The sequence below is a fragment of the Nelusetta ayraudi genome, unplaced genomic scaffold (genome assembly GCF_046127955.1).
Source record: "Nelusetta ayraudi isolate G7.1 ecotype Tasmania unplaced genomic scaffold, CSIRO-AGI_Nayr_v1 ptg000005l, whole genome shotgun sequence".
NCBI classification, from domain to species: Eukaryota; Metazoa; Chordata; class Actinopteri; order Tetraodontiformes; family Monacanthidae; genus Nelusetta; species Nelusetta ayraudi.
Window position 1 is genome coordinate 8,348,862 of NW_027466055.1, and position 16,192 is coordinate 8,365,053.

Here is a 16,192-nt window from a genome sequence, read left to right on the forward strand (position 1 = left end):
AAAACCAGGTAAACATTGCTTAGAAAAAAAAAAAAAAAAAAGCATTAGCACTAAGGTAGCTGTCAAGTTAAAACAACAACAACAAAAAGAAGACTCCCGATCAAAAACTAGTTGTCACCTGCTTTAGCTTTAAAATAAATATTGTTGAATTTCTTCTGAGGATGTCTATTGTACAGCATATAACATATACTATACGGCCGACATTAATAAATCAATATTTACAACCGAGTTACTGAAAATGCAAGAACTTAAAACAAGCAAATTTCCAGTTTCCATCAACGAGCAAAAGCATTTCTGTGCTTTGCTGATGTTTTTTTTTTTTTAATGAACATGTGTTTATAGATATAGTATTAAGATAAGCTACGGCTGGGCACTTAGAAACAAAAATGTAATACAATTTTGTAAATGTTAAAATAGCATTAGCAGGTTTTTTTTTTTTTTTTCCCCTACTCATGCTCTTATTTTGAATAAAACTACTTCCTGTTTCCGGTGTTGTTCAACTTAGCTGCAAATGGCTAACGCCGAGCTAAATCACGGACGCTGTGTTTGTCGCGATATTATACTCTAGTATCGCTGTAATTGCATATAAAGATATAAACCTCTGGGACTACGTCGACGGCCGTCATTTGATTCTCCGGAATCCCGACGAGGTAATTGTGAGCCCGTGGTGAAAACGGACCGTTGTATTCGTGAACGACGTGCTGTAGTACGGCGGGGCCTTTTTCCTTGTGCCAAGAGGGAAACCTTTCGGGACAACGCCAAAGCATTTTAACTCGCGCTGCTATACATGATGTTGTTTGCCGTTGTCGTGCATTTAATTTTGCGTGTAAACCTTTAAACGGAGAAACGTAACGCTGATATTACTCTTGAGCTCAGTGTTTGATGAATGGGTGGGGGGCGGGGGCTCTGTGTTTATTGATTGCACTTAGACACTGACAGTGACTTCTCTTATGTACTAATCACAGGGGGAAGACAGACCACTGAATGGTGGGCTCCAGGGAGAAATGGATGACAACTCCACTGCGTAAATAACATCTTGGAATTTTTGGGCCCTACTTGCTCAACATGAAACCTGTCAGCTATCAGTGGATGCCCTCGGCTGTGAACGGTGGGCGCTTGCCTTTTGATGGCGTGCTGGCCATACCCAATGTGGTGCACTGTGAGAAACCTAGCTACAACCCCCTGAACGCCGGCGGGTTTAAAAAGCACCTTGATGAGCACACGGGGACGAGTTTCTATCGCAACCGCGTCTCGCTCAGAGAGGCAGAGGTGAACATGCACATGAAGCAACCTGCTCGAAAGTATCCATTCAGTTGTCCTTACTGTGGGCAGGGCTACATGAGGAGGCTGTGCTTGGTGAAACACATCGACCGCTTGCATGAAAATGGAGGCAAATCTGGAAATGTGAAGCCTGGTTTGATGGCGAAAATGCCACAAGTTCCCGTCTCCAGTGCCGTTCCATCTTTATCTACTGCTGACCCATTACCACTCCGACCGGTTGTTCGAGTGACTGTGCCGACCTCAAGTTCAAGTTTGCAGCTGTGTAAAGATAACCACAAGGATAAGACGCTGGATGCAAATGCATCACATGTTGCAAACAGCAATGCAGCGCTTTTTCCTCCTTTGAATGGACATGTTCACCACAACAGGGCTTTGACTGTCTCTCTTCCAAATGAAGTTTCAATTCCTGCCGGCTGTTCGGTCGAGCTTGTCGAGGTGAAAACTGTCAATGGGATGAAGGAGCTAAAGCTGAGGCTCATCTCCAAAGAGGAGAATGAGAGTGTCATAAAAGACACGAGGACTACCGCATCGTATAACACTACACAAGAAAAGCAATCGCCATCCGCGTTACCTTCTGCAAACATGTCTTTGAGTTTTGGAACACGTGCAATTAACAGGACACTGAACGAGGCCAGCACTCGGAGTGTGGAACGTCCTCCTGCTGTTCTTCCAGTCAGACACCAACCGAACCAAACAAACAACAATAAGGTTGGACTAAAAAGAAGCAGTCCAGGTACGATCAACTTGGACCGTCCAAATGTTCCACCCAGTAAGCTTCCCAGAAGCCTCAGTCCACTCCGAAGAAACAGCGGGATCAAAGTTTCACAAAGAGAAACTGCGAGCCAAGGTACTTCTACATCCAGCGTTGTAGTGGTATCAACTGATGGCCAACCACGGCAGAGCCTGGATACCTGTGTTTCTCAGGGCGCAGTAGAGGAGAGGAGGAACTCGCTTCAAGAGCAGGCGAGGACCCTGCTGCCGAGAAGGCCAAGTGACATCAAAAGTGTTCCACGAGATATACATGTTCGATTGGAATCGCGCGACAGTCACCTCAAGGGCAACGGCACGTCTTCGAGTATCCGCCCACCTGCACCTGGCCAAAGGAGAACTTCACCGGTTTTGCTTCACAGGGACAACACTCTCAATCAAAGGTTTTTATTACCCAGGGGGCCTCCGTCCTTTCAAATGTCCGTGCTTTCGAATTGCGCAATACCCAAGAAGTCGACTCAGAAGCGAGAAGTAAAATCTGATGAGAGAGCAAGAGAGCTGGTCGCAAAAGACATAAAGAGTTTTCCAGTCATCTCCTCAGTGTTTTCATTAAGTCAGCAGCCGGGAGATGTCCAAGGCCCTATCCAGCCGCTGGTCATGGCTCTACGCGGGATTGTGATGGATAAAAGTGAAAGCCCTGCGTCTACTACAGAAGATCATGTCGCGTCGAGCGACAGCGGAGGGCAGGGAAAAGAAATGCCACTGCCAGAGGACTCTGCTGAGGTGGACTCCAAACCTGAAACTGCAGACCTGGGCCTTCTGTCAACAGACGGGACCTGTGAATCTGTAAAAATCGAGGACTCTCATAAAGCCACACAGTATGATCCTCCTCCCAACCACAGCTGTGTCAAGACAGAAAAAGATGACCTTGGTGCAACAGGCAATAACAAGTGTGCTCCGACTCCTGATTCAAACCCTTTAAAAGATGCCAAGTGTATTTCCAGCACTGCTTCAAATGTCATTTCTTCTGCAACAGCAGAGCCTATCTGGAAGGTAGAAGAAAATGATAGAAATGATATCAACATTTCCTCAAAGTTCCTGACTGTCTCTCTAAAAAGGGTTCAGGTTGGGATGTGGAAAAAATACAAAAAGGGACAGGCGCTCCAGGCATCCAAACCTAAGCAACAGGTTTGTATGGACAGCCTCACAAAATACGCCGTCCTCCACCTTATGCCTCTAAGTATAGGCCAAATGGTGAAACGACCAGGCCCCAACCAGCCTGTGGTGGTGCTCAATCATCCAAAGCCACGGGCCTCGGCTCACGGAGCAGGAGCAGATGCCGCCGCTCACACGGGAACCTCTGAACCGGTTCCCAAGTGCCAAATATTAAAAATGAGGCTGAGCAAAGTGATGGGACAGAAGTACGAGGTGAAGGGGTGCACGGTCGGAGTGTCTCAATGACTTTGACTTACAGAAAATGTCTTTTTTTACTTTCTTTCTTTTCTTTTGCAAAAACGCCGTTCACAGAAACGCGGGAAGCACTAAGTGCAATGCAAGGTCGGCTGCTCCGAGTCCTGGGAGACGGACCGCCTGTTGTAACTGATTGCAGTTGAGAATACACAAATGTATATGAATGTTTCTGGTTGGGAGATTAGTACCCTGCTCAGTGCTGAGGCACAAGTGCATGCAACCGTTTTCTTAGAAATGTCAGAGTAGCTGATTCATGTTCGATTACGTCTGTAGCCGTTTTCTATTTGAATTTGGGTTCAGCTGTTCTGAACCCTCTCGCAAATGTCATTCAAGGTCGAGATTACTGACAGCTTCAGACAAAGACACCATTTGTGTAACAGCTGTTCCTGGACAGTGTCTGCTCCTTGGCACATACTGTCAACGAGCGTGCGGTTGGATGCCGGAGGTGTCGGCGTTGGATGCCCTGTGTTTCGTGGAGCCAGGACTTCTCACCAGAATGTTGTGTTCTCGTACTGTTTACTCATACAGATGTCACAAATCCTCGGCCATGTGTGGTCACATGCATGGTCGCACTCACATGGTGGTCATTGGCTTAGTTCCCAACTTACCCAAACAGTATAGTTCTGCTGCAGGTAAAATTCAAGGATCTTGGTATTTTATTGTGTTTTTATTGTATTTTTTTTTTTTTACACCTGTGGTTGATATTTAACAGGTCCTTGTGTTTGTGGGTTTTTTTTCTTCTAGACATTTTTAATGAGGAAAGTCCCTCTTTGATGGGAATACCTAAATTCCTTCTTCTAGAGATTCCAAGGTTACTAAATGCATCGTCTCTTTCATGCAAATAAGTATGAAAAGTCCGTTAGTGGAGAGTTTCTCCTCCTTATTTGGATATTTAATGTATTTAAAATGTTGGCATCGCTAAGAAGAATTATTCCTTACAAAATCAATCTACAGACGTTTGGTCTCTGCATTTCATGTTCTGCATTTTCGTGTTGACAAAAGTTTGAATCCATAGTGTTGCGCAGAACAGCCCTTAAAAAAATGGTGACAGTGCTGTAGTTCTTTTCCTTTTCTTTCTTTTTCTTTTTCTTTTTTTTTTTTTTTTTTTAGCTCATTAGCGTGCACATACATGGTCATTATTTGAGTCTTAATGTACAGATGTAGATGTTTGTTAAAAAAAAAAAAAAAAACACACACAAACGTCCTATATACTTTCGACAGTTGTTGAAACATTATTTTTAAATGTGTATTATTATTATCATTATCACTTTTTATCTTTGCTCTGATGTGAGAGTCGCCAGACCTACAAAAAGAAAGGTTTCTGCAGACTTTATGTGTAAATAGTTATGTACTTATGTAAATATGCACCGTGATGACAGCTACACACAGCCTCCCCTTAAGTCAGTGTTGCGCTTTACCCTCCAAATACAGCGAGCTGTCTTTGTTTTGTACAGCTAGTTTTAACAAGGTATGTTTGCCTCCAGTCTAAATTGTCTCCCGGTTGTTTGTTTCTCTTTGTGGCCCTGCGATAAACTAGTGACTTGTCCAGGGTGTAACCTGCCTTCACTGCAAGACAGCTGGAGGAGACTTCAGCTCCAGCACCACCACGACCCGCAGTGCAGGGTCAGTGGTGACAGAACATGGATGGATGGATGGATGTGACCCTGTTTTTTTTTTCCCCTTTGTACTCATTTTTTTGTACTTTGATCATTTTTTGTTTTATTTAAAAAAAAAAACAACAACACTTGTATTACTGAAAAGATTAAAAGAAAGCAAATATTCGTATTGCGTGATACTTTTTTGAATTGCCATAAACAACTAACAGCAACGTTTTGTTGGTGAGAGATGTGACTAACATGACTCAGTTGATCAGGTAACTGCTGATAAATGTATTGCAGTGCGTTGCAATTTTATCCCGTGTGTTCCCACGGCAGCTTTATTTGTCAACATTTTTCTGTTTTGTATTTTTGAACAGAGGCCTTTGTGGAGCCACTGTTTCATTTTCAAAAATGTGTATCTATTCTGTAGTACTAAGATGAAGTCAAGGCCACTGGACTGGTTTGGGCATCTTGGTCACCTCTCATCCAAAAGGCTACTTGAGAACAGAAGAACTTAATCTTCATGCAGTACGATGGCCTGGACGGCTGAGGTCCTTCACACACATACTGTATACACACTACCAGTCAAAAGTTTGGACACACTATCTGATGCAATGTATTTTTCTTTATCTTTAGTACTTTCTACATTGCAGATAGATACTGAAGACATCAACTACATGAGCAAGATATATGTAACAGTGCAGCAAAGAAAAACACGTCAAATAACTCCAAATATGCTTTTTAAGAAAGCTGGCTTTTTTTGTTTGTTTGAAGAATTTAAATACAAAACGTGTTTGATTTACTCTTGATTTCTTTTGTTCAGACAAATTAAATACATAGAGATGGTACCTGCTTTGACAGTTTCGACTGTGACTCCAGTCTTCCTCAGAAGCGTCATCCGACATGCTGTGCGTTTGAGTTATTTTTTTTACACTTGTATTGTTTCCTACCTAATTCCATGTGTGTTCATATGTAGTTTTGATGCCTTCAGTGAGAAACTGCAATGTCAATAGTCATCCGAATGAAAGAAAAGAAATTAAATTCATAGGTTGTGTCCAAACTTTGACTGGTAGTGTATTTTTTGAGGAATGAGTGAAGGTGAAGAGAGTAGAAAAGCAGTCAATGATTTTTTTTTTAATCTTTATTTATTTTTTAAGTGTTATCATAACTAAACCAAATTTTTTTTAATGAATTCGTTTCGGTCTACGTGCCATTAAACAATGGCAACATGAAGAACCAAAGGTTACAGCATAATTATAGTTCTCAACAATGTTGTTTGTTGTATGTTTCACATTGACAAAAGGCATCATGGTTGATTCAGCAGATCATCTGTGTCACTGCAACAGTTGCTGGACATCCATTCTGGTCACTGGGCACGTCAGCAGACAGGTTTCTGGGTTTCTGCTCCCTGTTACTGTTCTCCCACTGACCAGTATGATGGGGAAGATGGAGTGGTACTTGATGATGTCTATCACCGTGTCAAACATCTGAGGAGCAGGACAGGTCGTGAGTGGCAGTGTGAAGCGTTTACCGACCAGGGTGCTCGTCTTGAGTCGACGACCCTTACGTTATTCGAGGTCTGTTGCATCCCCAGGGCGTATTTGCCGGTGTCCTTGATAAAACGAATCTTAACGTTGTAAACCTTCTTCTCGTTGTACACCACCAAGACCAGAGGTTCGCTGTCGTTGTCGATGGAGCAGTCCCGTACCAGGAAGGCCCCGTCCTGTCGTGGCCCGTGCACGAAGGCTGCATCAGTCACGCTGGAGTTATTTCCCTTACCGTTAAAGAGTCTTTGTTTTACCTTGTTGACCAGGTGCAAGGCGTGCTCTGCGTCCGTGCGGTTACAGCTCCCGACGTACCACTCTTCCTCACAGTGCCTCTGCGAGTGTCAGAGTGTGTCAGAGCTCAGTCAAACAGACACTGCAAGGCCTTATTTTTAGCAGCAAGAGCATCGAGAGCATCAAGCCTACCTGGTCTGGAGTTGGTTCTGGAATATGGCCACGCTGATTTTCTGAAGCTTGAGGCAAAGGCCAGGTTGGTTCTGTTTGTAGAAATCAATGAGTGTGTCTTCAGTCCATGCTCGAAGTTCAGCTGCCTACAACTCAACTCTCAGATACTAAAATGACCCACACAACCCCAAGGCCCGTGACAGTTTGATTTATATCTCCTGTATTTAGCCAGGTGAGTCACTACCTGGATAGAACACGGGAGCCTAGTGTAACAGGAATTGCAAAACATTGCAACATTCATACAATTAATAATACAACACAAACAGTAAATATAAACCATTCAAACCAATACAAATAAAGTAATGACTTTGTAGAATTAAGCAAGGCATTTACAGATCTCAGCTGACAGTCTGTAATAAGTTAAAAGCCCCCGAAGGAATCTAACTGTCACATTACTTACCCATCCATTGTTTGGGCCTGGTTAAAGAAATTAGGGCATCACATTAGTAACACTGTTACACACAAAAATGATTGGGTGTAATTATTATCTTATAGAGTCGTTGGAAAGCATACCTTTTTTCTGTATTGCTGGTATCGCACTCCAAAGGCTCCATCTGACGGAATTGTGAGGCTGAAGCCCTGTCAGTGCTGTGGGGACCTTTAAAACAGACCTTTGTTACTTGAGCAATTAAAACAATTTCATGCGATGTCTATATTTAGTTTTAAGTCATACCTTTTAAGTGTGAGCTGAAATCACCCTAGAAAAGAAATGATGGTCATAAACAGCATGGCAAACAGTAGGAACAGCAGCCAATGTGTAGGAAAAGGGAATGTTAAAGGTCCCATACTATTTCTCACATTATTGATTATCTCAAAAACAACTCTCCAGGAAGCAACATATTTAACCCTGTGTTCAATGTAGGGGAATGTGGGGGAAAAACAAGGCTGCTCCTGCTGTGTGTACTGTTGACATAAACATGAGTGGAGAATCAATACTTTGTGACGTCACAAAGAGCCAGAACTGTGAGTTTTTGGCTCACATTAAAAAAAATAAATAAATAAATAAAAAAAATAGGGTGCTACTTTTGTTAGAATATATTAATATGGGACGCTAAAGCTGAAATATTTCATCATTTTTTCATAAATTTCATAAAGTTTTCCATACATTTTCATGATTCAGAGAGTGCTGCTGAGGTTTTTATGCTTGTCTTAAAAAGTCAATAGAGATCAAATAAGACAAAAGGCCTTTTACTCAAATGGACGTGTGATAATTTACTCCCTGCATGACTTACTGATAAACCCCCTGTGTTCTTCAAACGCTGTTCTCTGCAATAGAAGAAGACATTATTTACGACCGTGTCTCTCGCTCTTTCTGGCGCTATTACATTGAACCAGCAGAGGGAGCTGCCGCTACACGAACCGTCCAAAACACCGGAAATCGGCCAGCACTTGGTGACGTCGAAGAAACTCACCTTCTCCCTGAGTTGTCGTCAGGTGCAGGCCGCCGATCCGCTTGTCCCTGAGTGAAGTTTGGGATTCTTGGAGAACTCCTCGTTGGAACATAACTGCGACACGTTGTTGTAGGTACAGTCACACACAATTTGAACACAACATTGTATAACTTGCTCACGTGGTTACCTTTGATCGTGCTGCTACAGCAGAGAGAAAGAGAGAAAAGTGATCATTCTTAAGTCAGCTATATACAACAACAACAACAACAACAACAACAACAGTAGTATGAGCCACCAGGATATAACAATGTGCCGAATGGTTTTACCTGTCCTCCAGGCAGCGGAGGTAGAGACCTTTTGTCTGCGGGAGTTGATATGTAGGCGTCACTGTGTGGGTCAGAATGGGTGGTTTCATTTATCGAGGTTGTCTTACCGAATCTGGCCTTCCCTCTGCCTGGTTTCAGCTCTCTGTTAATGGCAGGGCCTGTGTTTACAAGATGAAAGATGCAGAATGTAAACAAAAAAAAGGAAAGTTATTTGTATCACACATTCACCGATGTTGTGTTTTGGTGCAGCAGCTGGATCACCAAGATTTAAGCTCTGAAATGTTCCCGCTTCCACTAAGATGTTTTCCGTAGGTCTACGGGTCCAAACACCTTTCTTTTAGTTGTGATTAAGACCAGGAAGCATTAAGGAATGACTTTTTCTTTATTTCTGTGTCAACCTGAAAGTTCAAACCAACCTCCAACACAAAGTATATTAGATTTTGCTGTTTGACGGCAGCAAAGTTGAAGTGCATCTGCCACTCATGTCAGAGGGCCCACTGTGAGTCACAGAGGGCTTTGTTGCACATGCAGTGGGTGACTCCAGCAAGTTAAGGCCAGACCTTAAAAGGTGGCTGGACTAATGCTGGAAAACCCCAATCGCACTTATTTTTATCTACCGCTCAAAGCTCCCTATTGGTGCAAAGGTTCACCAGTTTGGAGAGAAATGACGATATCTTTTTTTGAGAAAAGAATTTAGACCTATTAATCCTAAAATGTCAACAAGCTCTCATAGAGCTGCTGCCGGCGCAGTATCAAAGTGAACCTAATTATGGTTTTGCACGCTCAAAGTCGCTTCTGCTGCTTCTTCATCTTCTGTGGTTTCCAAGGGCTGCTCATTGCTGCAGTTATTTACAGCATGTCTCAATTTAAACAACCATTCTTCATTCCTGTGAATGTGTTTTTGTCAGCTTCTTGATATTGAAGGTGCAGTGTGTAAAATTGTTAAGGTAGTTGGATATGTAAGGACACACTGTCAGACGGGCTTCCTTAAAAAGTGGTGGCCAAGATGACAGAAAACTAGGAGCAAGACCCTTGTTCTTATATACAGTGGTCCCTCACTATAACGCGGTTCACCTTTTGCGGTCTCGCTGTTTCACGGATTTCTTTTAGATGTAATTTTGCATGCTTTTTTTTTTTTACAGCGTACAGTATGAACGCGCATTGTGTTCGGCGTCCTGATTGGCTGAGGGACTGTACTTTACTACACCATCGTCAATCAATCTCCTCCGTGCAGTGTCTCCTGTGCAGTACAGAATGCGTTCGGCTAGCCAGATTTACATAATTGTTCATGTTTGTCCTGGCGTATTCACCGTCACAGGAACTGTGAAATACGCGCGAGTTACTGGTAATAATTTCTTATGTGTCAAACCTCGTAGATTGATCATTGAAATTAAATTTGTTAAAGATGTCTGGGCTTGAAAACAGGATTTGATCTTTGGTTTCATTGACTAATATTGTACTTATTTTTTTAAATCGCGAAAGTTGGAACTTCGAGAGCATTTAAATAAGAGAGAAGTGTGAGAAAATGTTAATGCCTGTCTGATAAAAGTGTGTGGTTAGGGGTTTTACGGCTTAAAACATGTATAATAATTGTAAAAAATAAAGCTGATTACTTTGCGGATTTCGTCTATTGAGGGTTATTTTTAGAATGTATCCCCCGCGATAAACAGGGGACCACTGTATTTGAGAACTGTTCTAAGGGTAGGAAAACCATCTTTTCATCCATTTTTAATACCCGCTTCAGACCCCTGTGACTCAGGGTTGCAGGGGTCTGCTGGAGCCTCTCCCACCTGTCGTAGGGCGAACGCAGGGTGACACCCTGGACAAGTCGCCAGTTCATCGCAGGGCCACAAAGAGACAAACAAAGTCCAACAACCAGTCTCACGCACACACACACACACACACACACACACACACACACACACACGGCCCATTTAGAGTTTCCAATTCACCTCACATGCATGTTTTTGGACTGTGGGGGGAAGCTGGAGAACCTGGAGAGAACCCACGCAGACACAGGAAGAACATGCAAACTCCACACAGAAAGCTTCCTGGCCCAGAATCGAACCCACAACCTTCTTGCTGTGAGGCGGCAGCGCTTTTCCACCGTGTCACCCATCCACCCCAGATGGGTAGGAAAACCAAATTACTTTTATTGCACTGTGACTATAGAGATTTATTAATGTATTATGGACACTCTGTTTAGCTTTTACCAATATAAAAATCATAAATTAATAATATTAATAATAATAATAATAATAATAATAATAATAATAATAATAATAATAATAAACTTTATTTATACAGCACTGTTCATACACAAGATATGCAACCCACAGTGCTTAACAAAAAACAAACAACAAAAAACAAACAAACAAACAAACAAAAATCATAATAGTAACGATAATTATAAATAAATCTAAATCTATAGATTAAGCCAAATTTCACAAACTGGAAAGACTTCCTGGAAAGTACCTACACGTTGACAAGAGTCAACACCACTAGGACACAGCTGTACCTCCCAATACAGGATCAAACAAAGGAGAATTTCTTCTCTTACCTTGAGTCATTGGACTTGGTCTTCTCATGACGGTGGCGCAGTGTTCCTGCTGGAGGCGGAGAACAAAACAGAACACGTCAGGTCTGCTCACCACGACGCCGACGCTCGGCCACAATCGTTTGAGAAGAGCGCGCGAGAGGAGCAGAGAGGGCTTACGATGGGCGGCGATGAAAGGCCCCGAACCGGCGACGACTCCAAAATGTCCCTGTCTTGAAAGCGACAGAAGTCGTTATCCCCCCGCCGTCTGATCAGCGCCGGCTAATGGCGCGGGCTCTGCTCCGCTCGCTTGGCCGCAGTGAGTTGTCAGTTTAAAACACTCTTTGAGTTTGTGCCATTCTGATAAAGTCAGCAGCGGTGGCGGTGGTAGCGGTGGCGGTGGTGGCGGCGGCGGCGGCGGCAGACTGTATTGATTACAGGCGAGCAACACTCCGAGTGTGAACACATTTAAAGGCCTCGCCTGGAATAAAGTCGTAGACGTGCAGCTGTGAGGCTGGCGGCTGGCTGCGGGCCACGTCCGAGCGTGGGGGGAGTAAAGGGAGTCCGCCCCACGCCACACGCTGGCCCGTCTCCCCCGCCGGCTCCTGGATAATTGTAATCTCCCGCAGTCTGACTCAGCCAACAGATGGCCCTGGAGACCCACTGGCAGATCATGCTCACTCAGCATGAGTCCCCCCACACCCCTGACTCTCGCTCAGATCGACTCCGCTTTCATTCTCACACCACAGCTTGCCATGGGGCTGCATTTTTTTTCTTTTTTCTTTCTGCACTTCATCCAGCATCATTCTAATTATGTTCACCAGACCCTGTTTTTATTTTTTCTCCCTGTGCTGGAACGCAAAGCCGTCTTTGTCTCAACTTGCCAAACTCTTATTTTTTGAGTTTTTTTGTCACCCGAGGGTAATCAGATAAATCGAAGCCACAGCGAAACTTTGCATGTCACACCTGCTGTTTTTTCAACCAAGCTTTTGTGGCTGCCCTCTAAATTTGTAAATGGTTAAAAACCAAGCGTATCTTTTAGCAGGAAGTGAGAGAAGCTCTTTCTCACGAGTCTGTAAACTGAGTGTAAAATATGCAGGTTCCTAAAGGTTTCGTGTTGGATTGATAATGATCCATAATGATTACAAGTATCTTCACAAATCTGAAAACTGAACCACAAAAACAAAATGAAGCATGTGCAGTTCTAAAATACAACTAAATTCAGACTTGTGTTTGAATCAAAACGGAAAATGTCAATAACATAGCGAGTAAAAATCGTAAATGGCCTACCTGCATACTCCGTGTCATCGTACATGGGTCTGGCAGGAAGTATGTGAACGTCAAGCAATTCTTCTTGGTCGTCCACCACGTCGTACTCAGACTCGCTGACGTCGCTGTGGTTAGCCCATTTTAGATCTTGGTTTCTAGTTACCCACCTGCGATCCTGCAGTACAGACTTGAGTTGTAACGCGGTGTGTGTCTCAGCACTGCGAGCTGAATGACGTGTCCAAAAGACATTCTGTTATTACATGTGAATGTTGAACACCACTAGGCACAGGATGCTACTGTGACAAGCCGGAGTCTGTCACAGAGAGAGATTTACTTTTCAAAATGCCAGGGTTGAGATGAATCACTCACATACGTGCTATGCTCCTCTGGGATGCTTTTTTTTGTTATTAGATTGAGTGCATTGCATTTGTTGTGTGGCGCCCTAATCTTGCCAAACATGTTAAGTATTGTCAGGGGGTCAAACTTTCGAAAAAGGAACTTTTTCTTGCGATCAACATGTCAACTGGCCCTCTGACAGCAGTCCGTTTGCTGGGCAATGTGAGCCACATCTCAAGCTCAAACCATTACTGTAAAGCCACACTATTTTGACACGATGACAATAGAAAAAGAAGAAGACGAAAAGAAGAAGACGAAAAGAAGAAGACGAAAAGAAGAAACCTCATAATGTAACAGTGCATCGAGATGTGATGTGTAGTGTGCGTACGCCCAATAATAGAACACAACATGAAAAAAAATGTGCAACCAAATGCTATGTTGACAACATGAAACTGAGCAAAAACAAAATTTATGATCGAAAATGAATATTATCAGTCTTATTTTTCTTGACTTGCCTTGCTTTTAGACATTTTTAACAAACAAAGACATGTAGCGCCACTTTACCCGTAAAATAACTAATTCAGCCTTAAACAGCACATGTTCAAATGTGGGGCTTGATGCCGGACAGTTGTGCAGTTTTTTTTTTCTCCCGACTGGGCAGTAACAACGTGCAAGCAGACAAGCAGACTCACTTTTTCCTCATTTCTGCACTGCTGAAAGGCAATTACACAGGGGACGGCCAACTCCTAAAGTTCCTCCTGGGAACATTCATGTGGAACCATCAGGGGACAACAGTGTGGGTAGGCAATGCAATAACTCACCATTATCACCGCAGACTCATGGCCGTCGCCCCGCTCCGCAGCTAACGAGGGAGTGAAATAAAAATGAAAAACATCATTAGGTTGGTGTTTCGGCTGAAGAACGTGGCCTTGCGCCACACTTTTATCCTTGGGCGTTTTCTTCCTTTACTGCTGAACACGCAAGGGATGGAGGCTCTATATGCACCTTGGCTGAGGCGGATCGGACTGTGTGCCCTTGTTGTTGCTGAGGATTGTCATACTTTGCCAATATCACTTTTTTAATGTTTCATTACATGTAAATATCTTGCTTTTTTATCTCGCTTCTTTTCTGTACATACTAACAAATATTTTATTTTTGTCTATATCTTCAGTTAATATAATTCTTTACCTTTTGCACTGTAGCCAATTTCTTTTTTCTTTTTTGATTGTTGCTGTAATTATGCAAATTTCCCCATCGTGGGATCAATAAAGGTCTTCTTCTTCATCTTCATAATGATTATCTGTGTCAGTAAAAAAAACCTCAACAATGAGAAATATGGCGGTGATTTATTTGCTTGTTTGCCTTTTTGGAATATAACAATCTAGAAATCAGCCCTTTCTGATTTGTGAGGTTTTTTTCCCCACATAATTTTAGGCTGATGACATTAGCACTAATTGTCATTTGATGTGCTGCCACCAACCAAGCAAATTTAATCCTCAGAACCTTTGCATATTCATCACAGCAAAATACATTTAACCCCTTAAAATAAAACTTAAAAATGCACAAAGACACAGCGACCTTGACATATGTTAAAAAATATTTGCGAAAACATTTGAGATGCTCCAAAATGTTTGTTTCTATTTTAATCCTTGGCTTTGAAAACATGCAGATTGAACAGCATACTGATGTCGTCCACAATATGGTCATCAGTGCAACCTAGTTACCTTTCTAACCATGATTGCTTATTTTTAATATTCTCCCACTTGTTGGTTTTGCACTCGACCGATAGTGATGCATTGTAAACACTTGCTGGTTTAACTTCCCTTCTGCGCAACAACAGCCTTTTTTTAAATTTTTTATCTCCTGTCATATCTGTCACCGTGAAAGACACAGGAAGCGCTCAGCAAACCGAGCTGAAAGAGAAGTGAAGACATTCGCAATAAACTCTGAAATTTAGCAGACATCAGGCCAACCAAAAAAAAGAAAAAAGAAAAACTAGAGACACAAAGTCAGAATTGGATTCGGCACTGTGGCCCAACGCACAGCGGGGCCGCCTGTCTACTTTTCAAAGCTTACTGGGCCACGTGAAGCGGCCACGGACTAGACGTGTGGAAGAGAGGGAGGAGATTACAGCCGTGGCGCTCGCAACTCGCCGCTGAGCTCTTCGTCTGGAAAATAAACGTCTGACCCGTAGAAATTGGGAGCAGAGGATTTGTGGCGAGTGGAGCCGGGCTGCCCACCCGAGGATTTTTTTGTGACCCCGCTTTCTGCTTTTCAAGGGGAAAGCACATCGCAAGTCACCAAACCGAAAAATACAACACATATTTATGTTGGTGTCATTGAAAAAATATATGGTGTTGAATGCACTGGTGACTGTCAGGACATTTATTGGGCTATTTTTAAACACATTGTCAAAGTGACTCTGCTCATGCCTATTTTGTTTGACTATTCCTTTACAATTTCTTCATTTTTGTCGTTGAGTGAAGTAAAATGTGTGTTACCACGTCATACAAGAAAAAAACTTGTTGCTTTGATTCTTGAGAGGTATTTTCTTTTATTGTTATGTCCTCCATAGTTCCACTCAAAATCAATTTGTTTTTGTTCGGTACAAAACTGAAGCACCATATTGTTCACCTAGTGAACTAATTGTCCCGTGTTCTGTAACGGCTGGTCAAAAATCTGATATTTGTCTTTCAAAATAAAGGTTTTTGTCAAGAACCGTTCGCCGGATCGCCTACTTACTTTTCAGAAGACTTGCACACAGGCATCTGTGGCCATCCAGCAGTTTCGAACGGAACAATTTTGCAAGCGTGGGATATATATAGTGTGCGTTTTTCCTTTCCTCCTCAGCGTTCAAAGACCCCCTGTGCTGTGTCGAGGCTGAGCGATGGAGACGAGGAGCCCTGAGCAACTTCCTGTGTGGTGAAAACTGGCCTATAACTGGAGGCCTTCAGACACAATGACAGCAGCTTCTCTTTGGGGAGGGTTTGATCTTGGTGCTTCTCTTAACAGGACTACACGCAACAGCCCGAGTGTGACATGCAGAAGCATTGTTTTGTGGTTTTGGTGCAAAGGTCTTTTTTTTTTTTTTCTTCCCTCCACCATCCTGTGGCTTCTGTTTTTATTTATGATCTAAAACTCAACCTCGCTGCCGCCTAACCAAAGCTGCCATCAATCACACAACCTTGTGCTAACAAGGTTCTGTTCTGACGACAACTTCGGACCTTGAACAATACGGTTAAACCGAACCTTGGAGCGTTTACTCTCT

The 16,192-nt window shown here is 42.9% G+C and overlaps 2 protein-coding genes across 8 annotated transcripts; one reads left to right on the top strand and one right to left on the bottom strand.

Annotated features, from left to right (window-relative positions):
- The first annotated feature begins 427 nt into the window (after nt 1-427).
- On the top strand, nt 428-5,244 carry znf518b (zinc finger protein 518B). The gene is made up of 2 exons (XM_076012208.1): nt 428-650; nt 966-5,244. Exon 2 carries the CDS (start codon nt 1,066-1,068, stop codon nt 3,448-3,450), a length of 2,385 nt encoding a protein of 794 aa, XP_075868323.1. The 5' UTR covers nt 428-650; nt 966-1,065; the 3' UTR covers nt 3,451-5,244.
- Nucleotides 5,245-6,201: 957 nt separating this feature from the next.
- Nucleotides 6,202-15,898, bottom strand: clnk (cytokine dependent hematopoietic cell linker). Of its 7 annotated transcripts, none has more exons than XM_076012264.1 (17): nt 15,667-15,898; nt 13,746-13,786; nt 12,610-12,763; nt 11,500-11,552; nt 11,344-11,389; nt 8,891-8,941; nt 8,784-8,818; nt 8,645-8,658; nt 8,479-8,571; nt 8,299-8,332; nt 7,740-7,764; nt 7,580-7,664; nt 7,467-7,483; nt 7,028-7,098; nt 6,859-6,936; nt 6,625-6,780; nt 6,202-6,544 (listed from the first exon to the last, which is right to left on the bottom strand). In XM_076012264.1, the coding sequence occupies exons 2-17, from the start codon at nt 13,746-13,748 to the stop codon at nt 6,392-6,394; spliced, it is 1,068 nt and encodes a 355-aa protein (XP_075868379.1). In that variant the 5' UTR covers nt 13,749-13,786; nt 15,667-15,898; the 3' UTR covers nt 6,202-6,391. The 7 variants fall into 7 exon arrangements, with proteins under 7 accessions (XP_075868379.1, XP_075868387.1, XP_075868370.1 ...); XM_076012272.1 differs by adding an exon at nt 13,617-13,682 and having other exon boundaries at nt 8,784-8,941; nt 11,344-11,392; XM_076012255.1 differs by having other exon boundaries at nt 8,645-8,655; nt 11,344-11,392; nt 15,667-15,897.
- Between the last annotated feature and the right edge of the window lie 294 nt (nt 15,899-16,192).